Source organism: Sardina pilchardus, chromosome 2 (genome assembly GCF_963854185.1).
Source record: "Sardina pilchardus chromosome 2, fSarPil1.1, whole genome shotgun sequence".
NCBI classification, from domain to species: domain Eukaryota; kingdom Metazoa; phylum Chordata; class Actinopteri; order Clupeiformes; family Clupeidae; genus Sardina; species Sardina pilchardus.
Genome location: NC_084995.1, coordinates 10447460 through 10470893, shown reverse-complemented (window position 1 = coordinate 10470893; position 23434 = coordinate 10447460). Strand labels below are relative to the sequence as shown.

The following is a 23434-nucleotide window of genomic DNA, read 5'->3' as shown; positions in this document are numbered from 1 at the left end:
TGAATGATAATGCAATAAAATAAAGGTTAAAAGCAGATACATACCTTACGAAATGGCCTGATTTCCATTGCATGTTGACAGCAACTGCTGGACTCGACTGGACAGTTGGAAGAATAACGATTTTTCTTTTCAAATTTTAACTATGTAGCTGAGTAAAAGCAACCCTATGCTGGGTAGTGTAGTGGGGGAGAGGAGGGGCACTGTTCGAAAATACAACCCAGAAAGCTGGGTTACCGAAAATAACACAACTTGAGTAAAAACAACTCCACAAAATGACCCAGCAGCCTAAACCCAGCAGTTGGGTAGAGAATATAACCCAGCATTTTTTAGAGTAGGTGAAAACCTATATTGCCTTAAGCAGGATACAGATCATTCACAGCAGTGGCAATCCTAGTCTCTCAAACCCTCCACACACACAGAAAATGGCTTGTCTGGTTTCTATTTCATATTTTGAATTCAAAATTTGTATACATTTTGTTAACAATTCATAGCATTATAGGATCTGCATAATTACTTAGAGCTTAAAATTCAAAGTTTGAAATCTTCATATTGATTACACTTGTCTTTAATGATATTACAGGGGTGGTGTGTAGATCTAATTGAGTGCCTGTCACTTTAAGAAGTACCGCACTTTAAGAAGTGCCTAGTGACCGCTGAGATAGCCAGGACAGAGCAGGAGGAGCTGAAAGTGAAAGCAGTGGCACAGGGGCAGCAGGGGCGCTGGACGACATGGGAGGGGACGACGAAAAGAACGGTCAGCTGGGCGGATCTCTGGAAGACACCACAGGCCCGTCTCAGTTTCCTCATCTGGTCGACCTATGACACCCTTCCCTCCCCCCGCAACCTACACCAATGGCTGGGGACAGAACAGGCATGTAACCTGTGTGGGACCAGCAATGCCTCACTTCAGCACATCCTGTCAGGGTGTAGGACAGCGTTGACCCAAGGGAGACTGAGATTGGGGGCATGACCAGATCCTCAGAAAACTGGCAGAGATTGTGGAAGCAGCAAGGCTGGAGGCAAGTAGAGGAGAGGCAGTGGGGAGCCAGCGCAGCATCCACTTTCTCAGGCCGGGAGAACTACCAGCCAGCACCAGTAGGAGACCACCAGCCAAGCTCCTGAACCAAGGGGCAGAGTGGAGGATGGCGGTGGATGTGGGCAGACAACTCCAGTTCCCCCATGATATCTGCAGCACCACCCTGCGGCCTGACATGGTTCTGAGGTCCGTGGCTGGGAGGAAAGTGCTGCTGGTCGAGCTGACCGAACCATGGGAGGAGGGGCTAGCGGTTGCCCATGAACGGAAGAGGGCAAAATATGCAGACCTTTTGGCAGAGTGCAGGGAGGCGGGGTGGGGCGCGAGCTTATACCCTGTGGAGATAGGGGCGAGAGGTTTTGTTGCAGACTCAACAACTCGGCTGCTGAGGGATCTAGGGCTGCGTGGGGCCAGACTGCAGAGAGCAACCAGGGAGCTTTCTGAGGAGGCGGAGAAAGCTAGTTTCTGGCTCTGGTTGAGACGGCGGGACTTGATGTGGGGAGCAAACACTTCCGGAGAAAGCTAGCTACAGGGGGTGGCAGGGAGACGTCCCTGTTCACTGCCCCGCCACCAGGAGATGTTCTGGGCTAAGGGGCGAAACATCTATGAGCGGTGGTCCCCAGCTGATGACCCTGTAGCTAGCGAACAAGGCACCGGTGGAGGTGCTTCATGCCTAGAGCAGAGAAGGAGAACACCTACCTGTATAAATAAATAATGATATTACAGGGGTGGTGTTTAGGTCTAATTGAGTGCCTGTCACTTTAAGAACCGCACTTTAAGAAGTGCCTACCATAGCCTACAGTACACTACATGAACATAATTAGGTTTAATTCGGTTTTAGGAAAATAGTCACACATAGTTCAAGGATACATGTTTTTCATTAAATAACATGAATGTTCAAAAAACTCAACGGTAAAGACAAATATTTCCGGTGTAATAGAAAAGATGAGTGTCCAGCAACGTTAACTTCTATGATTTAGGTAGCCTACTGTGGCATGGCATTGTGAGTTGTCCGTTCACTTTTTCCTTGGTCATGTTTAACTGGCTGGGTGCTTAACTTATTCTACCATGACTTGTCTTGGAGTTTGGCAGTCTATATCTGTTATATCCAATGAGTGACAACCAGTGTTCAAAATAAAACGTTACGGTATTCTCCTGATAACGTTAGTGGAATGGATTTAATGTGAACGTAGCCAACATAAAAAGACGCAGTGGCTATATGATCGAATCGTGGTTAAATACATGTACATCATTTAGACAACAGAATCAGTAGGATACCATTTTTGTTTCATAGAAGTCTACCAGGCCTATGTCAAATGCAAGCTCGGGTGAAGCTGGGAGGAATTTAACGCATGGGTTCCACACCGTGTTTAGCCTCAACCGTGATAATAATAATATTTTAAATGAACACGGTAAATGTTATAGTCAACATATTTATCATGGTTTACCGTTTCACCGGTAATCGTTACATAGTCACCAACTGATAACGAACAGATTGAAGAAAAAGAAGAATGGATTTGGAGTGACATTTCTTGTGTGTGTGTGAGAGCACGAGGTTGATGCTGAAACTGTGAGTGTCCAGCCAGGTGTGTAAGAGTTGTCAACTCTGAAATTTGTATGCGCGAAAATGTTACTATACTTTGATCCACTTGGTGTGGATTCATTTTAGGAGCAAAATATGAAAGGGTTGAAATACTTGCACGTGTGCGAGCATTTTCATTTTTATACTCGCACTAATATATTTTTACTCGCTTTTGCGACGACCTGCTCGCAGTGTACAGCCCTGTTTCTAAGATACTAATTCTGGATGTTTGTTTATTTCTCACCACAGTGTAGGCAAAATCATTTCTTCTAGATTTGTAGTGTCCCTTTTAGGCCTGTTTAGGCATTAGGCCTACACTAACATACCCCAAATAGTTGAAATATGTTTAACATTCCTGTTGGCAGATTTATGATAGGCCAAAACCTATATCATACCTATCATGAAGCCTAACCCTAACCCTAACCCTCCCTATAGTAGCCAGAATTAAATTTAAATCTCTCACTCTGGCCTATAGGACACTGACTGGATCTGCTCCTAGCTACTTCAATTCTTTGATCAAGATGTACATTCCCAACCGCCCATTGCGATCTTCTGAGGAGCGTCTGTTATGTCGACTAACCATACATGCTATAGGTCAAATTGTAGATCCTATTCTTCAGTGGTTCCGTGTTGGTGGAATGAGTTGCCCAGTGCTCTCCGTTCCAGCAACAGTTTTGGATCTTTTAAGAGGGGTCTTAAGGCATATTTGTTTAATATGCACTTAGTCTTTTGAGCGTTTGTTATGTGACGGTTTGTATAATAGTATAATAGTATTGTTTTGTTATAATTTGTCCATTGTTAGAATTTGACATTTATTCTGCTATTGTCCTTAAATTTAGCCATACCATGCTATAGTTGTTGTTTTATATAATTAACTGAGTAACTTATTTGATTGCTATTCTTCATTGTTTTATTTCTCATTAGGTTAGTGCTTAAATGATTGTTTTATTGATAATATTGCTATTCTCCCTATTTTGTAATTGTTCACTGTTAATTTAATTTGTATTGCTATTTATTTGTATGTCGCTTTGGACAAAGGCGTCTGCTAAATAACCATAACCATAACCATAACCATAACCATAACCATGACATCTAATGATGATGATAATGAACAGGTAGACTGTTTACATAGCATACATCCAGGGCATGCTATAACAAATAATAATATTATTAATAATAATAATAACTAGAGAATGTAATTCCAGGGAAATTACGAGTGCATGAAAATGCAAAAATGTATAGATACAGTAGATAATGTAGATATAGTTACTAAGGTGTAGCTAGGGTAAACATGGTGGTTGCATAGTTTAAAGAAAGCTGATAGTGTGAAGGTAGACAGTTTAAAGCTTAAACATTACAGTTCTAACTGAACTAATGATTTCTAGCAGTTATGTTAAAAATGCTAACAATGCTAACTATGCTAACAATGCTAACCAGGCTGATTAGCTAACTTAGCTAACCATTTCTAGCAGTTATGCAAAAAATGCTAACTATGCTAACAATGCTAACCATGCTAACTAGCTAACTTGCTAGTGAGGACTTTTATTTTGAAACATTTGTTGATAGGGTATCTATGGTGGCCACTATCAGGAATAAAGAAGTTACTGTAGTAAAATCATGTTGGTTGCTATGGAAACGGTCATAAATGCTTAATTTTAATGGTTGCTATGTTGGTTGCTAGGTACATGGAGGTTTCATGTAGTTGACTGGAGGCATAGTTGATGATAACTGACAGTTGGAATGGTTGAACAGTTAAATAGTTGAGTAGTTTCAATGGTTAAATGATTTAATAGTGTATTATTGCAGTGAGGACTTTTATTTTGAAACAGTTGTGGACAGAGGAAACAGTTTAACAGGATATGTGTAGTCTTCAGAGAGATTGTATGCTTAAAGCCTGAGAGAGAGAGAGCTGCTGCAGGTGGGGCTGGCCACCTGGCATAAGATTCTAATTGCCCTATTATGATGTCATAATCCAATGTTAAGTCTATGGGAGAAAAAAATGTTTAAAAAATTAATATAAATTCAACGATAAAGTTTTCAAAGTTGAAAAATACATAGCTGAAGTCACCTAAGTAAGACCTACGCAGCACAGTTTGAATGAAGTTTCTACGTTAAACGGTTGAAGCTGAATTGAACGCACAAAAACGTAAGAAGAAGAATAATCGCCTACTAGAGAATGTAATTCCAGGGAAATTACGAGTGCATGAAAATGCAAAAATGTATAGATACAGTAGATAATGTAGATATAGTTACTAAGGTGTAGCTAGGGTAAACATGGTGGTTGCATAGTTTAAAGAAAGCTGATAGTGTGAAGGTAGACAGTTTAAAGCTTAAACATTACAGTTCTAACTGAACTAATGATTTCTAGCAGTTATGTTAAAAATGCTAACTATGCTAACAATGCTAACCAGGCTGATTAGCTAATTTAGCTAATCATTTCTAACAGTTATGCTAAAAATGCTAACTATGCTAACATCGCTAACTATGCTAACAATGATTACCAGGTTGATTAGCTAACTTAGCTAACCATTTCTAGCAGTTATGCTAAAAATGCTAACTATGCTAACAATGCTAACCATGCTAACTAGCTAACTTGCTAGTGAGGACTTTTATTTTGAAACATTTGTTGATAGGGTTCTATGGTGGCCACTATCAGGAATAAAGAAGTTACTGTAGTAAAATCATATTGGTTGCTATGGAAACGGTCATAAACGCTTAATTTTGATGGTTGCTATGTTGGTTGCTAGGTACATGGAGGTTTCATGTAGTTGACTGGAGGCATAGTTGATGATAACTGACAGTTGGAATGGTTGAACAGTTAAATAGTTGAGTAGTTTCAATGGTTAAATGATTTAATAGTGTATTATTGCAGTGAGGACTTTTATTTTGAAACAGGTGTGGACAGAGGAAACAGTTTAACAGGATATGTGTAGTCTTCAGAGAGATTGTATGCTTAAAGCCTTAAGGATAAGTGGAATAACAATAGAGTGCATTTTTCATGCACTCTAATAATAATACAAAACCGCGCATTCACCATCTTCTATAGTAATCGTATCATGATCAATGTATCAATAAACCTGGTGTAGCCATACATGCACTTAATTAACCATGTTGTTAAAAGCCATAATGTCTATTATGGCATGTTTAGAGTTTGAAATGTCAACAATATTTTCATCATGCATTCGCTGCTACAGGAAATTGTCATAAAGCGGAAGTTGACCGCATAACTGCCAGGCGGAGGGATCTAAGTAGGGCTACACCCTCTCTTGGCGCTGTCTGATTACATCGGCTTTCTTCATTGCCCAAGGCAGGACGTGACCACACAGGATCCGAGAAAGAATAGGAAACGTTTACATTACTTTCGGACCACTGCACGAGCATTTCAAGTTAAATATTTCAATATTTTATTTTGGCATCTGTAAACCGTTCTTTAGCCTCGTAAACCTCGTTATTATGTCTTGGCAAAGCTACGTGGACAACTTGATGGCTGATGGCAGCTGCCAGGATTCCGCCATTGTTGGGTACACGGACGCAAAATACGTTTGGGCATCACATTCCGGTGGTACATTTGCTAACATGACGGTGAGCCTATGGAAATTAAGTATGTGGGCATATAAGCTAAATAGTTATTCAGCAACCATCCAACCGCGTATCCAGCAATCCAGCTCGCGTGCAAGTGGTATCTGTGGCCCGCGCCGGTTTTCAGCCGGCAGCTTAGCTTTCAAAGCTAACCGGCAGCTAGCTGTTTATCAAACATTCTCCTTGAATTAATCGTTTACGTTTTGCACAGTCAACTCTGACGTTATTGTTCTGACGACTGGTTTATATAGTTGTTATTCCTCGTCGGTATTATGGCACAATGAGTCTTCTCTCAGAATAAGCGTGTTGTCTAACCGCTAATTAAAACAATTCTGCTTTTAGCCCATTCAGGCCGCTCTGTCCTAGCCAGACAGTGATATGAGCATGTCTGATAACGTAGGCCCGCTTAACAGTAAGACAGACAGGGTAACGTTAGCTTGTGTGAATTATTGTTGATGAGCTGAAAAATACAGAATTCAAAAGTTGACACAATATCTGCGATGAGAAATATTTTTGACCTCAACAATTACTTATCGAAGTGTCCGCTTCTGACTTGCCAAGTGAAAATGCTAGTTAGCTTACTTTAGAGGCTGGCTAGCGTAAACCTGGTCAGCTAGCTCCTATGGATGGCTGACACATACTTAAACATCTTCCTTATAGTTAGCGACTTGCGCATTGAACTCCATAGCATTCAGTTAAAGCCTTGCGTTACTTGCAAACATGAAAAATATAACATTAAATGTACCCGTGAACTCCACATACCAAACCATATTGAATATATCCTTTCAAGTTTACTTGCATGTTGATGTGAGTTGCTGTCAGTTTGCTAATGCTTGCTAGCTATGATGATGACGACTGGCGGCTTAGTATGAGCCAGAAAATCCATTCATTTTTAGAATAGCTAGCTGCTAACTAACTTGAAAACTTGGCGGGGTCTGATATTTTAATATTTCAGTCAAATGAACTGTGTATTTGCGACACAGTGCATTATGTTCTGAAAAGGTAGCCCGCTTACAGTTTTCAAAGATGGCGTCACATCACTGCTATTCAGCTCATCATCTTTTAATATTAACTTTATCTTTATTAGCCCTATCTGTTGTCGTGGCTACCCAGAAAATGTCACCCACCTAGTAGGGCTTATACGTAATGTCCTGGAGTCGAATAATGGCAGTTTTTTTGCTGTTGGATAACGAATTGAAGGGGATTTGATACTGCCAGCCAAAATAAATGCATCGGTTCCTCCATTTTGTTGTAGCTGGTTAGCAGAATTGCTAATTTTATATTTTTCTTCTTACGGTTTTGCATGAACTATGTTGTTTAACCACGAGGTTATGTTGCGTTTATTGACGTGGTCTTAGCATTTGAGCCAGTGAAAAATATGATAACATTAAAGAGTATCTACTATGGCGGGGTGTTCGCTTACGTTATCTTTAATTTTAATCAGAGTTGCCTGTGGAAGCTTAACACAATCAAAGCCAGTGAGTGGTTCTATCATATGCTGTCCTTTCACTTAAACTTAGTGAGTGACGAAATAATTTAAATTTGCCTTGATGTAACCATAGGGGAAGTATGCAAGGTTCTTTGTCAAATCTGACAGCACCTTTTATTAACGTGACCACGCATGGACCCTGAAGAAAGATTTTCTTGAAGTACTAGCGCATTCAGAGCAGTTCATGAGCTTGATTTGGAATTGAAATTATACCATCCTGTTTCAGTACACGTATTTGTGTGTCTCTGTGTTTTAACATGTCCTGCATTTTTGTTTATCCGTTTAGCCAGAAGAAATAGATGTCATTATTGGAAAAGACAGAGAGGGATTCTTCACCGGTGGCATGACCTTGGGTAAAAAGAAGTGCTCTGTTATCAGAGATAGCCTTCTAATAGATGGGGACTGGACGATGGACATCAGGACAAAGAGCCAAGGTGGCGAGCCAACATACAACGTCTCTGTAGGCAAAGCTGGCAAAGGTAAGATCTTAGTATTCAAGCAATAGGGATTAGTTATAGTCCAGATTTACAATGTGTCTCCTAGGGGTGTAATGGTACCCAAAAATCACGGTTCGGTGCCTACCTCAGTCTTGAAGTCACGGTTTGGTTAATTTTAGGTAAAGTAAGCCTGTAGGCACTGCTAACTTAAATGTCTGTGACAATATTGCTGGTGCAACGGGAATAGTATTTTGAACAGATGTCAAATGTTTTTGATCTTAATTGACTAACCTGACATATGGTCCGCTACTTAATATGTTTGTGTGAGAACTCTGAATTTGAAACATGGTCCACTAGCAAAAAAGCCATCTGTTGATTACTGTGAAAGTCTGTATTTGGTACATTCGGTGGCCATCCGTATTATCATCTAACTTCCTGTACCTAACCGGTTTGGTACGAATACATGTACCTTTACACCCCTAGTATCTCCTGATGCAGTAGAATATGGTTTGATCGTGTGACCTTTTCATAGACCTCCAGGATATACCATTATGCTAAGTTGTTTTGAGTTGAGGTACTTTTCACAGACTTCTCAGCCATGTTGGACTTGTTTTAAAGAATTGATCTGGGGTATGCAATGTGTTGTAATGACTGGTATTAAATATTTATGGTTGGTTAGTTTGTAGGTTTAGCTCAAAGTAAGAATTCTTGTACCACTACACATTTTAGGGGTTGTCTTGTATTGCATAGTCTGTCTTTATGGGCCTCATCCATCCATAGCCTCCAGTCTTTCTATATTCTCTCAGCTCTGTCTCATGAAGGAACACTTCACTTGGGTGCATGCTGAATCCCATGATACAATTATCCAGACTATTGTTGTTGAGCAAGTTAAGTTAGTTGAGCAAGTTTGATTTGGAAATATCGTGGCAAGAATAAATAGAGGAGTTATGTGACTCATCGTTATTCTCCTTTCATGTAACCAAATGTATGGCATATTAAGTGCTCAGAAGTCTTACAGATGGGCTACACAAGGCAAGTAACTGAAGCGTTTGTTCACTGAGTGCAAAATATGTTTAGAAGACTAGTCTTAATTTGTTAGAATGTACATGTTGCTGGCTCATCTGGTGTCGCCCGTTCCATAGAATATAGTGGAAGCTAATTGTTGCAGCATTCATTGAACGGAACGCTTCATACCCAGGGGGCAAAACCCCCTTTTTTAGGGAAATCAGACATGGGCTGCTGTAAAAGATTTTCATACAAAAATAAAATCTAGGGTGTCCCAGGATCACAACCTGGGTGGACAACCCGGTCAATAAGCTGCCGTGTGTGTGTTATCACCCTCTTTATGCCCCATTATAAGTCTATGGACGAATATATTATAGGGTGAATAGGGTAAAAATTTTAGCAAATAGATATTCCCACAGAAGTTTTCTGAAATCTTTATACATTTATGTAGATGAACCATTATCAAATGAAATATGCACGAATTTGCATACATGTATAGCCTTGGGCTTGGGGGGCTTAAAGTGCACCTCTATCAACCAAACAAACTTTTGGTGAAAGGTCCGGCTATGCTGAATATAAAAATGAATGTTAACATGGGACAATTGTGGGTTACACTAACCTAAAGCTACATGGGTGTACATTGAGAATCAATGCATTATAATACAATGCAAATACTATAGAGAGATTCATTGTCAAATGTTGTGGAAGACAATGAGACTCAGCACTTATTAAATCATATCTACAGGGTGTACGATCCTAGAAAATATATAGTTTAGGCTCAGCCTAGGCTGTTTCTTACTGTATTTACCCATACGGTGCAGGCCAAACATTTGATAATTAGGCTATTGCATACATTTAAGTGTATGATGCCTCATTAACATATTTGTACATGATATTTAAAAAAAAAAAAAAAAACTTGATACAAAAAAGTATTGCCTTAAAGGGATAGTTCGGGTTTTAAGACACAAAGTTATATGGGTTCCCCGTCAGCAACGTTGTGCATCAGCACTGACTTACCCCGCAACAGCGTCCTGTGAGCCGAGATCCAGCTGGTTTTTGATGGTGAAGAAAGTAGTCCGGCAAGTTCAGCTGGACAACGTTTTTGTGGTGCAAATATATCACTCTGTTGAACGCATATGGTTTTGAGAAGAAAAACACTTTACTTATAACCCCAGAAACCTGCTGAAGAAAATAGTCCGGCATCAAAAACGATCAAAAACCGGCTGGATCTCGGCTCACAGGACGCTGTCGGGGGGTAAGTCAGTGCTGATGCACAACGTTGCTGACAGGGAACCCATATAACTTTGTGTCTTAAAACCCGAACTATCCCTTTAATGTAAATAATTTGAGGAATTTCTATGGGGATATCTATTTGTTAAAATATTTACCCTATTCACCCCATAATAAATTCGTCCATAGATTTATAATGGGGCATAAAAAGGGCGATAACACACAAACAGCAGCTTATTGACCGGGTTGGCCACCCAGGTTGTGATCCTGGGACATCCTAGATTTTATTTTTGCATGACAACCTTTTACAGCAGCCCATGTCTGTAAAAACCCCTTTGCCCCCTGGGTATCAGTTATGTGCCTGCAGTAGCCTGCCTGTTAGTTTAACATGTATGCGAAACATTAATAGTCCTCTGAAATAACCTCCATTGGAGTTGATCATATTTAACTGTTGAATTTTAATTTTCTGAAGTGCTCAAGATAGAATCACACCCCCAAAAATCTTCCAAATTTGAGTAATCAATCTGTTTTGGATAGTTGACTGTTAAAATTCTGGAGATGAGCTTACCGTACAGCATGTTCGAAAATTATTAAAAAGGTGGGATGATGACGCACTTCAGATGGAGATGCATCACATACTGAGTACTAAAGTGTATCTGTTCTTAACACATTAATGCGCCGTCTTTGTTTTTTCATGCATTTAAGGGAAGAATAGGGTAGGTTAGGTATGTCTTGGAAAGCAGCCAGTCTGAATTCCTTGCCTGGGTATTCCCCTTGCCACTTCCTCCCTCTTCACTCACTATAGCAACTACACCACTTGACCTGTGCCTTTTTCTTTGAATGCAAAAATATTTCTTTCTGAATTTGCATGTTTTGCACACAAACCGCATGTGTTTAAAATTCTGTCTCTTTAACCCTGTAATTCCTACTGTCCTATTTGATTCCTCCCTTAACCTCTGCATTTTCTCAACTTTCCCTTTTCTCTATCTCTTTCTCTTCCAGTCTTGGTTCTTGTTATGGGCAAAGAAGGGGTCCATGGAGGCGGATTGAATAAGAAGGCATACTCAATGGCGAAATACTTGAGGGATTCAGGGTTTTAATGAAATAAATCTTGCGTAGTTTTAATTGAGGGACAGAAAAGGGAAAAAAAGCTTTGCTGTTAAGGTTTCTCCCTGCAAACAGTTAATGTCTTGGGGGGGGTCAAAAAATAATAGCATATGGGGAAAGATGGTGGTAAGATCTTTTTTGTGTCCCTCTTTGTCAGCTTGGGGGGGAAGACTTTTTTCAGGTTTTGTTCATTTGTCTTTTTGTTTCCTTGTGTACTCTAGCATTGGTTTTAGTCATGGGAAAGGAAGGTATCCACGGAGGGCAGCTCAACAAGAAAGCCTTTACCATGGCTGACTACCTGAGGAAATCTGGATACTAAAGTGGCCCCTCCCCATCCACACAGCAGCGCACTCTTTAAGCACACCTTTATCCCCAACATGTTGACAGCACTACCAGGCTTGATTAGCAGATGCATCATTGTCTGTTTTGTCATTTTCCCCTGATTTTTTTATTTTTAAGGTTTTTCTTTTTGTCCATCTTTGTCCCTCCCCTTCTCCAGCCTGTTGCTGTTTATCCTGAGATGTCAGCCGTCATTCTGACATCTCTTTTTTTTGTGCCACACCAAAAATGAGCATGTTTGTTGGTTTTGGGGTGGGGGGTGGGTTGGTTGGGGTGGGGAGACGGTTATGTAGGCTTTTTTCCCCCCAAAATATTGATGAAAACGCCTCCAATTTGGACTTTTAACCCAGCATCATTCTGCAATTTGATGTGAAGCTTAGGTCAATAAACTAGTTAGTGTAATGGTGCTGCACAGCTTTGTGTAGATAATGTTGCCTCTCGAATGCTAAGAGCCATTCCTGAGCTCTGATGGTCTTCCTGTTGTACAGCATGCCACGGGAGGGTATACTGCATGCATATCTTTAGGTGAAATATCATTGTCTTTCTCTTCCATCTGACCCATTTCATTATACAGTACCATGGAACAGTTTGTTTGCCCTGCAGTTATAGTCTGCCCCAGGTGTGGAGCCTTCTAAAGTCCATCGACCCTCTGGACCTTCCCAACCTCCCCTTTTTGATTGGTGATGCCTTGCATCACATACTTTTGCTGTTGTGATCGGATGTGGTCTTTTTAAGTAGTTGGTATAATGTTGGAATGTGTCTGGGTATGATGGCAGATCAGCATTTAAGAGGAGTTTATGTCCCTCCAAAGAGCCTTGGATCCCGGACTGTACAAGGACATTCCACCGCTACGATGGCTCAGGCATTTAAATCTGTTTTGCCACCTCTTCCTTTTTTTTTCTTTTTTTTCTTTTTCTTTTTTTTTAACTATGTGCTGCCATCCCAGTGTAACTGTTTTTGTGTCCCGTTTTCTCTATAGGACCAATTTTTGTTGCATCAAGGGGTTTACTAACAGGATTGCTTTAAACTGTTGTGAAGGGTGACTGCTTGCTTCATCTGTTTGCTGACCGAACATGTTAAAAAAAGAAAAGAAAAAAAAAAGACTTAACCACGTAATCACTCATGTTGTAACACTAAACTTTACAACTCTACTAGTTCACATGACTGTAAAAATGGTTTAACTTGACATGTCTAAAAACAAATCAGTGCTACAACGAATATAACACTTAATACTTGATCTTCACTCATGAATGTCATAAGTGGATGGATTGGCAGTCAGTTTCAACTTTGTCATGAATTACTTTAAAGAATGCATTTGACTGTTCATTCATGGTGTGCAGGAAACCATTTGGATTAATTGCCTTGTGCTCTTCATCAAATGCAATGTATGGAACTGTCATAGCACGGTACAAAACATTAAAAAGACAAAAAATATGAATATGAAACTGAAACTGTGTACACTAAATTTTCTGGGATGTGTTGGTTGGAAATAAGACCTCTGCAGTCAGTCTTGTGGAAAATCAAAGGACAAGAAGCTGTATCCTGTGCCATAATGTAGATCTGTTGCTACTGTGAGATGGATTTTAACTGCTGCCTTGCAAGGAGTCCCTTCTTCAATGGCACTTACTTTGGGATATTGGCGTTAAACTCACACTCTTCCAGGGATTGTGGAATATGTACAGATTAAAATTAAACTCGTCAGTTGTCACCAATTCATGTTTTTTGTTCCCTTTTTTCATACACCTGAATATAGTGGAGCAGTTGATAATACTACTCTGTTTTCATGGAGAAAATGCCATGATTAAATAATCACCTTGTTTACAGACGGATCAAATAAATGTATTCCAACTCAATGTGTGGTCATGATTGAATCTTATTTGTCATTGTTAAGTCCTTGGTTTAGGTCTACATAGTTAAACGGTATTTAACCGTGTTTAACCACTGATGCAAACCAAATTTCCCCTTGTGGTACAATAAATGTCTGAACTGAACTGAGGAAATTAATGAAAAGTGCAACAGTTGGTGCATATTTACAAATGTGTTCTTGACTGCTTGTACTGATCCATTGATATAATTGTGATGTGTGTCAGTAGATATGAATCAAGTCTTTAATTGACATTGGTCTGCCTAAAGCAAAATTCTTGGGACACATGACGAGACCAATTGCAACTGCAAGCTGGTGTGTAGAGGTCTATATTATCAGGATTTGCCTCATATCTAGGCCTATATCTGAAAAGTGAACTTTTTATTGGAAATGTACTTAAAAAAAATAAATATATATATAAAAAAGGTTACCAGCGATTTAGATAACTATGGCATGCTATTAATCTGCAACAATTGCCGTGGGACCCCCTAGAGTCTCAGATGGGTAGGCCTATGCATTTTAATGGTAAAATGTTCACATTTCACAGCCCCAATACTCAACCTGTCAATATAGTGGAGTGGGGGGACAAAAGGAATTACATGTAGACGTGGATCATAAGATGTTATTGTGCATCACATATGTTAGCCTCTTGAAGGACCTTGCTGCAAGAGGAGGGACTGAGGATGAACGAGGAAACAATGCAAGCCCAAGCTTCTGGAGGCCAGCAACAGCCCATCCTGAATATTTACATTTGATTTAAATGGCATAGACCAATAAAAGAAATTAGGCCTAAATGTAGCCTACACCTCTGCCAAAGGCTGATTGCAGTCACCTAAATTGTTATGTAGTAGCCTTGCTCTCCAATAATGTAAGATTTCACAGCAGGAGCTCCAGGATTGTCAGGCAGCGTATCCTACCTATCACCTTAAAAGCTTCAATGTTTTCGCCATGTTTATGTTCGTTATGATCGTCTATTCTTTTAGATATTATATTCAAATTATTTTTCAAGCATCTTATAGGCCCACCATCTACCCTTACCAACAGACCAAAAGGGAAATTTTGGCTCCAGCTCCGAATTTCAAGTCAGACTCCGAAATCGTCATTTGCATGAATCTGATTGACTATCTGGTATTAAAATTAACGTCAACCTCAGAGTCTAGCAGCATATGCCACCTATAGGCCTAGACCTACATCGCACGCACAAGCAAGCCCAGGCCTGCTACTGGGACGAGATTATGGACATGGCCGGTCTACCGCTCTGGGCTACAGGTGATAAAATTCTCTTGTAATCAACTTCTCGTCTGTAAAGACCTCGGCTACATTGTTGTGCTAATGCAATTAGTGTTTATTATCCAATTAACCTAAGAACCCAGCACATCTATAAGTTAGCCTATAATATTTAGGCTATAGCCTACGCCAACGTGGGGACTTACTCACTGAATTGGCGCAGACAGAGTGTGTTGGCCTACGCAAACATTTTTGGAATGGCGTCGGTAGGTCGACAAAGCTTACAGGTGTGGATGGTATGGCTTCTCATCGCAAGTTGTGGAGGTCTGAAAGAGGATGACGTTTTAAAATCTCCAAAGAAGGCAATATTCAACAGACAAGACTATTCAATCCATGCAAAGAGTTCACCACAGCCATCTGTTAAGCAGGTACTATACTACGGACATTTAACAATGGGAACTAAGAAACTAAATCTGTCTGCTGAGGAGAATTCTTTTGCCAATGATGCAGAGTTGTTCAATGGATCTTCTGGAGACCGCACTGATTATCAATCCGACTCTTATTCCCATGTGTGTGAGTATCTGTCATTCTTAGCCCATAAACCAACCTTTTCAGTCAGTCACTGACCTCATACACAGCATGTGATTTTGTTGTTGTTTAGTTCATAGCCTACTTATGGTCACTTATTTTGAAATGATTCAATCGGTATCATAATTACTACTGTAGGCCTAAGTAAATTGTAGCCAATTTCTCCAGTAAAGGGACTAGAAGGTGTTGTTGAAGGAGTTTACAGCCAGAACAAGAGGGCCCATGCCGTAGACCGGTTACTGGGTATGAAACCAAAGGTCGAATGCGTTGAGGATTCAATGACACTCAAACTTCATGGAGCTGCTGCTTTGGGGGTTCCTGTTCATATAGACAGAGGTAGGCTCAACACTAGTTTTTCAGTAGCCTGTCTATAGGCTGTCTTGTCAGTTCATTTATCATCTGCTGCCTCTTCCCAGGGAATGCGCACCCTCTCTCATTATCAGAAATGCCTCCAGTTTGTGGCTATGAAGTAAGGAGGAGCTGGAGGGATTTGGTTTTCAGTACACCATATGATGGCTGCTTTGTAGCTGAAAAGGTAAATGGCGTGGTCATTTTACTACTATTTACTAGACTAAATGTCTAGAGATGTTATTCATGTATGTGAATTTAAAATCTCTTTACAGGAATCCATTTATGTCTTACCTCTGGTTATCTCTGGCATACCTGTGAGCATGGCCTGCCCAAGCATTGCCCCAAAGCCCCCTTCCGTGTCTTGCCATGCCAGTGGAATGACTGTAAAAATTGAATCGTCTGCCTCTGCTAAAGATGTTCAAGTGAAAGGTAAGGGGTGGTCCCACCTTTGTGTGTGCTTCACATCACACAAATCACACTTTACAAATTACTTTGGTTGCTAGCTCTGTGTGTGAACAACGTGGGCCTATTGTAATTTTTTCCCCCTTTTTTTCTAGTTAACAGTAAATGGCAGTCATTGATTAAGGTGTCCCCTCAGTGTGGCTTCAGTGTTGTAGAACATCCTGATGGAGTGATTATATCTGTCACATATGTGCCATGTATTGAAGAACAGGTAGGCTATGCTTTTTAGGGACTGTTTGAGTTTGTTAAAGGTCAATTAAGAGGCATTTGTACAGTTAAGCTAACTTTCCATTATGATGACTCACATAGGGCATGAATATTTTAACCCATGCAATTTATTTTCAATTCTCCTTTCAGGATGGTATGTTGACATTTGAGGTAGCAGCTAAAGGAGACTTTAAAATCTCTTGTCCATCTCGGTCTGCTGCTATGGCTATTCCTCCATCAGAGCAACCAAAATACCCAAACATTCAATTTCCTTCTGTCTACAATCCTGATGCAGTTTCTGCAATCCCTGAACCTGAGCATCCAGAAGTACCACAGCTTCCACAAAGACCAATTCTCCAATCTACACCGGCACTTCCAGACCCAGTTTACCCTAAGAAACCAGCATTTGTTAAGGATTCTTCCAAATACATTCCTCCTCGTACCGCTAGGCCTGTACCGTCTCCAGCAAAATTCCCTTTCTACTCTTTCAAACCTGAATTTTACCAGCCTGCTCCTAAGCCTGACTGTGTCTCCCCAAGCCCAAAGCCTGAGCTTTCAGAAGTACCACAGCTTCCAGAAAGACCAGTTCCCCAGACTACTCCAGCACCTTTGGGCCCTGTTTATGTGGAGAAACCAACACCTGTTGAGGATCCTTCCAAAACCATGCATGGTCAAAACCCTGAACACATGCACTCTCCAGGAAAATTCCCTTACTTTTTTTTTAAACCTGGATTTTACCCACCTGACCGTGTCGCTGCAATCCCTGAATCTGATTATCCAGAGGTACCAGAGGTACTAGAACTTCCACAAAGACCAGCTCTCCAACCTTTTCTGGCACCTCCGGACCCAGTTTACCCTACGAAGCCAGCACTTGTTGAGGATCCACCTAAAAGCAGGCCTGATAAGAATCCTGAACACGGACAATTCCCTTTCTATTTTATCAAACCTGGATCTTACCCACCTGACAGTATTATTGCAATCCCGGCAAATCCAGCGCTTGTTGAGGATCCTTCCAAAAACATTCCCCCTCGTACCCCTGGGCCTGCTCATCCTCAAGCAGAATTCCCTTTCTATCCTTTCAAACCTGAATTTCACCAACCTGCTCCTGAGCCTGACTGTGTCTCCCCAAGCCCAAAGCCTGAGCTTTCAGAAATACCACAGCTTCCACAAAGACCACTTCTCCAACCTACACCGGCACCAAAGAAGCCACTACCTGTTGAGGCTCCACCTAAAAGCAGGCCTGAAAAAAACCCTGAATACATACAATTCCCTTTCTATTCTTTCAAACCTGAATTTTACCAGCCTGCTCCTAAGCCTGACTGTGTCTCCCCAAGCCCAAAGCCTGAGCTTTCAGAAGTACCTCAGCTTCCAAAAAGACCAGTTCCTCAGACTCCGCCAGCACCTTTGGGCCCCGTTTATGTGGAGAAGCCAACACCTGTTGAGGATCCTTCCAAAACTGTGCCTGGTCAAAACCCTGAACACATGCAGTCTCCAGGAAAATTCCCTTACTATTTTTTGAAACCTGGATTTTACCCACCTGACAGTGTCGCTGCAATCCCTGAATCTGATTATCCAGAGGTACCAGAGGTACTAGAACTTCCACAAAGACCAGTTCTCCAACCTTCTCTGGCACCTCCGGACCCAGTTTACCCTACGAAGCCAGCACTTGTTGAGGATCCACCTAAAAGCAGGCCTGATAAAAATCCTGAACACGGACAATTCCCTTTCTATTTTATCGAACCTGGATCTTACCCACCTGACAGTATTCTTGCAATCCCGGCAAATCCAGCGCTTGTTGAGGATCCTTCCAAAAACATTCCCCCTCGTACCCCTGGGCCTGCTCATCCTCAAGCAGAATTCCCTTTCTATCCTTTCAAACCTGAATCTCACCAACCTGCTCCTAAGCCTGACTGTGTCTCCCCAAGCCCAAAGCCTGAGCTTTCAGAAGTACCACAGCTTCCAGAAAGACCATTTCCCCAGACTACTCCAGCACCTTTGGGCCCTGTTTATGTGGAGAAGCCAACATCTGTTGAGAATCCTTCCAAAAACATGCCTGGTCAAAACCCTGAACACGTGCAATCTCCAGGAAAATTCCCTTACTATTTTTGGAAACCTGGATTTTATCCACCTGGCCTTGCAGCAATCCCTGAACCTGAGCATCCAGTACAACTTCCACAAAGACCAGTTCTCCCATCTACACCGGCACCAAAGAAGCCAGTACCTGTTGGTCCACCTGAAAGCAGGCCTTTTTTCAAACCTGAATTTTACCAGCCTGCTCCTAAGCCTGACTGTGTCTCCCCAAGCCCAAAGCCTGAGCTTTCAGAAGTACCACAGCTTCCAGAAAGACCATTTCCCCAGACTACACAGGCACCTTTGGGTCCATTTGATCCAAAATGGCCAGTTATTGTTGTGCAACCTCCTCTTGCTCCCACTGCACCTGCACATCCTCCCACAGAAGCTCCTATTCATCGTGTGTATCAGATCTATCCAATAGTAACACCTCCTCCAAAACCAAAAATGCCAATCCCTCCCACATTAAAAACAACAGAACCAGCATTCGTTCTCCTACCGACCACTGCCCAAAAAACTGCAGTGGATTCTCCACCACCTAATAATCAATTTCATCAATCTACACACTGTTCCACTGTCTGTTCTCTTGGCCATTCCAACTGCTGTCCACTGGCCTTGTCTTTCCATCAGCATCTCCACCACCACAACCACTTTGCTCCTGATCAAAGCCAGGTAGTTCAGCCAGCATCAGCAACTAGTTACAAGGAGCCTACCTATATTCAGCAACTCTTCCATCGTTCCGGAACCGAAAACTGTGGCAATTGTTTATTTACACTGTTAAACACAACTCAGAAGTCAACATCAATTCCCTTAGTGCAAACTGGTGCCAAACCCATTTCACCTCAAGCCCATCAGATTCATCAGCTACCTATTTCTAAACTCGAAAGCAATCAACCTGTTGAACCTCTGCCTTACCAGTGGTTGCAAAATCCATACGATTTGCCTAACCCTGAATCAACCTCCACCTTGGGTCATGATATTCCAGCCAACAGACTTGAAAGCATATCTAGCTCCTCTGCTAAAACTCTAGGTTTGCATAGAGTTCAGGCTGCTAAAGACCTTGAACCTCAGAGCACTGTAAAACATTCTGTTCCTTACTCATTGTTTCAGATTCCTCACTTTGGAACTTACCCTCCACCTCCTACTAAGCCAAATACACACCCTGAAACTCTAACTTTTCTTAACCACCCGTCCCTGTCTTCTTCCTTAAATATAGAGGTCCCAAGCTCTCGATTTAACAAGGACCTGATATTAAACCCTAAACCTATAGAAGGTTCTGTCCCTCACCCATGGGTCCAGCATCTGTTTTTTAACCCTTCTGTGTCAAGACAAAATATGCAGGAGGAAAAGCTGAGAATCCCTGATGTCTCTTCAGATTCAAAGACCGTGCAGAATGCACTTGGGAGGAACGTTCCTGTGGTTTCCTCTGGGCTCGGTCATCAAACTGTTCCTGTGAAGGTCACTGCTGGTAATGGGAACCCAACATCAACCTTTAAACCTGGGATATTAAATCTTCACCCTAAGAATATTGGGTCCCTCCCAAAAAAAGCATCCCCTCAGAGCTCTATCTTTGGCCCTAGTGGTGAACATTTTGCAACACATGGATCACCTCTGACTTTTCAGCAGTATTGGAAACCAGTGAGGCCTCATCATGAGTATTGAAGATCTACTGAAAGCCAGCTGTTTCTTATATTTCACAAGGTAAGTTGTTTGATATATTGATATGTTCAGTTGGCATTTGATATGAAGTAGGTGATAATGGCGTAGGTGTTAATGGTGCATGTGTTTCTTCTAGGCAGGAATTCTACTCTGGAAACTTAAATAACCTACATTCAATATGGAGACCATATTCTCATCAATAAAAGCCTCAAATGATTCATGTTGCCTTGTGTGAATACTTGTTGGCGTTCTGGGAGTTGCATTTCCTTTCCATAATGATATGACTTTATAGATAATTCATGTATCGATTTTAACCTGTACATCTTTAAACACTTCAAGTGTAAAGTCATACAATGATGTATTGATGTGGGTGTTGTAATATTTAATTCAGTCATCAGTTCATACAGTTCAAAGAGCCCTTAGTACATTTTTGTTTTTTTCATAAGCACCATTTGAAAGGTCATAGGATGCATAGCATACATCTTAAAAACAGGAGTGAGTGCAAGCCCATTGCTGAAATCCAGCACAAACACCTCTCGGTGTATAGCAGAATTAATCCTGGCCCAAGTTATGAATTGAAGGTGGGCTTGACCAATTGCTTAGAAGTGTTTTTTCTTTCCTGGACAAATGGGAACAAATGGTACGGCTGCTGGCTCGCCACCAGGTGCCACTGTTTCAGCCACAGGTGCTTGTCTCTTCACAATAGGGATGACTGATGCCACCTTTACAGGGTCCAGTGACTCTGCAGATTCTGCTGACAGCATCATATCAACCATTAGTAGTGGCATAATGCCACTACTAGCCGGAACGGTGTTGTTTGTTGTAGGGACCGTGCTGTTTGTGGCTGGCACCGTGCCATTCATAGCAGGCTCCACCGCAAGCTGCAACAATTTCAGTTTATTATGTAATGCGTGGTATGATATTTGAAATATTGATTTAACACTTGTTGGCACTTAGAGCATATAAAGTGTCCCTTTATTAGTCAGCGATTGGATGCAAAGCATGTTTTTAGTGATATGATTAGTGGTCAATGAGTGACATTAGCCAGAAATGAATAGTTCAGTTACCTGTGGCTCAAAGATACGACAGTCAACTGCCATGCCTGCACTGGCACTTCCTGCTCTGCAGAATCCATACGTCTAACGGGAAAAAATATTATATTGGGCAAATCTATATAGTTCAATATTTCAAATGTATATCAGGCAAAATGTTCTTGTCATGCATTTGTAATATGTGCACTGATACTCACAGCTACAGCTTTATTCAGTGGCACACAGTCGCCATCATCTGTGGTTGTGCAGTTTGTCTCCACAATAGCATATTCGGCAAAGACATGAGTCCCCCCAGCTAAAACCTGCCCACAAATAGTGTTTAATGGTTGTCTGGATGATATCAGACACAAACAGTAACAGTCTACTGTAGATGTATGGAAATGGTGCAGTGACTAATTCCACTGTCACAGTAGCAGTAGTGGGGATACATTTTAGATACCTTCAGTCCCGTTTTTTTTTTTACCTGAGTGCTCAATCGACCAACTTCTAACACAGCATACTTGCTGATGGAGACATTTGCTGTTCTGTTGTTAAATGCCGCAAGAGAGACTGTAGCCATTTGAAGAGCATTGGTGTCATTTAGGGGCAGAAGCTGAGGACATCCCAAACACATATCCTCTGCTGATTCTGCACAAAACAGCAGATGAGGGGTGCAGACATTAGATATTGAACTCTGTCTTTGAAAGGTGGCAAATAAAGGGATATTTGAGGTTCTGTTTGTACCTGGCTCAGTTTTGCATCTGTGTTCAGTGACTTTTAAAACTCCACCAGATTTGATGAAGGCAACATCACAGTCAGCATCCACAGCCTAAAACATGCAGGGCAAAGAATTACTGACATACTTGAATAGTTTAGTGTGCTTACCATTTCAAAAACGATCATCAATACTACCAAATCTGTAATAAGAATCAGTTTTGCTACAATGCAGTGCACCTAGAGGCCTCAGAGCAGGTGAAACACAGTCATAGAAATACAGACCTCTGGAAGCATTGCTCACTAACTTTGTCAATCAATCTGTGAGCCAATGCCTATACATAGTCCTGTTGATTTTTTTTTTCTCTAAACTTGGCTGCACTTGATTAAAGATCCAGCCAATGTAGTATATTGGCTGGCTGACAAAATGCAGGTGGTAAACATTTTTGGAGCTAAAGTGCATTAGTGAATTCTTACTGAGTTCATCTTACCACTTCTGCTTTAGTCCTGACTGGGCAAGCAGCTACTGGTGTTGGATCCAGGACATGGCACTTGGTCTCCAATAGGTCGAGTTCCATTTTGTAGATCTCCATATCTGGCTACAGGAGAGGCTATGTTAACAGCTAATATAATGAAACATTCTAAAATATCAAACACAAAATAGTTATGTCAGAGGAATTAAAACTCATTGAAATAAATTTTTAAAAGTAATCTCAACAGTAATGTTTAACCTGCAAAGAAATTGTCAAATGTAAACGATTGGTCTTTTTTTTTAAATTTAGTGTTTGCTTTGCAGCTTCACTGCCAGCTCTCATTTGCACCGCTGACTTGATTGGCCTCACTGTTGTATTCAGCATTTACATATTTGCACTAGGCCTATATTAACTCACAATTCACATTTGCACATGATGACAACCATATGATTTACGTTACTTTTTTCTGTTTTCTTTCTTAATGTTCGTATTTATTTTAACTCCACTCTTCCTTTTGTTTCCCACTCACCAAGGTCCTGATTTTTATCTTATCAATCTGATTCAGGGCAAACTTGAATCCGGTGGTGCGCTGAGCATTGATGTAATCCTGGAAGAATGCGGCAGCAGCCTCGGCCTCTAAAGAGTCACATGGTGGCTCCGTGATCTGTGGCAGCACCACAGCCCGTGCCCCTGCAACCAGCACCCCTAACAAAACACACACGACTCGCATGCTGTTGACTAGCCTCTGCTGCAGATCTGATGTGCTAGCTGCAGGGGTGAGCGTGAAAAGGTGACTGAGTACAAGACACTGGCGTTTTATAAACCCTGTACTTTAGTCTAAGCAGCGTGGATATGGTAAACATCAGGCAGGACTCTACGCAAGCATGACTTGTGCAAGAGAATAAAGATGAGGTGCAGTGGAAGGGTGCCAGTGTAAATGCTGTTATCATATTCCCTCTGGATACCTGGGATCTGGAAAGTAAAGTG

General features: G+C 41.3%; 3 protein-coding genes across 4 annotated transcripts; 2 read left to right on the top strand and 1 right to left on the bottom strand.

The window, feature by feature from the left end:
• Positions 1 to 5884: 5884 nt before the first annotated feature.
• On the top strand, positions 5885 to 13654 carry pfn2a (profilin 2a). 2 transcript variants are annotated; one of them, XM_062518412.1, is made up of 3 exons: positions 5885 to 6197; positions 7970 to 8162; positions 11358 to 11676. In XM_062518412.1, exons 1-3 carry the CDS (start codon positions 6069 to 6071, stop codon positions 11453 to 11455), a joined length of 420 nt encoding a protein of 139 aa, XP_062374396.1. In that variant the 5' UTR covers positions 5885 to 6068; the 3' UTR covers positions 11456 to 11676. The 2 variants fall into 2 exon arrangements, with proteins under 2 accessions (XP_062374396.1, XP_062374389.1); XM_062518405.1 differs by lacking the exon at positions 11358 to 11676 and adding an exon at positions 11684 to 13654 and having other exon boundaries at positions 5893 to 6197.
• Positions 13655 to 15095: 1441 nt separating this feature from the next.
• On the top strand, positions 15096 to 20446 carry LOC134062394 (uncharacterized). Its single transcript, XM_062518385.1, has 7 exons — positions 15096 to 15465; positions 15649 to 15816; positions 15897 to 16015; positions 16104 to 16260; positions 16389 to 16504; positions 16651 to 20271; positions 20366 to 20446. The coding sequence occupies exons 1-6, from the start codon at positions 15150 to 15152 to the stop codon at positions 20230 to 20232; spliced, it is 4458 nt and encodes a 1485-aa protein (XP_062374369.1). The 5' UTR covers positions 15096 to 15149; the 3' UTR covers positions 20233 to 20271; positions 20366 to 20446.
• Positions 20447 to 20590: 144 nt separating this feature from the next.
• ahsg2 (alpha-2-HS-glycoprotein 2) lies at positions 20591 to 23256 on the bottom strand. The gene is made up of 7 exons (XM_062518368.1): positions 22977 to 23256; positions 22466 to 22573; positions 22005 to 22089; positions 21745 to 21908; positions 21479 to 21583; positions 21297 to 21368; positions 20591 to 21110 (listed from the first exon to the last, which is right to left on the bottom strand). The coding sequence occupies exons 1-7, from the start codon at positions 23175 to 23177 to the stop codon at positions 20829 to 20831; spliced, it is 1017 nt and encodes a 338-aa protein (XP_062374352.1). The 5' UTR covers positions 23178 to 23256; the 3' UTR covers positions 20591 to 20828.
• Between the last annotated feature and the right edge of the window lie 178 nt (positions 23257 to 23434).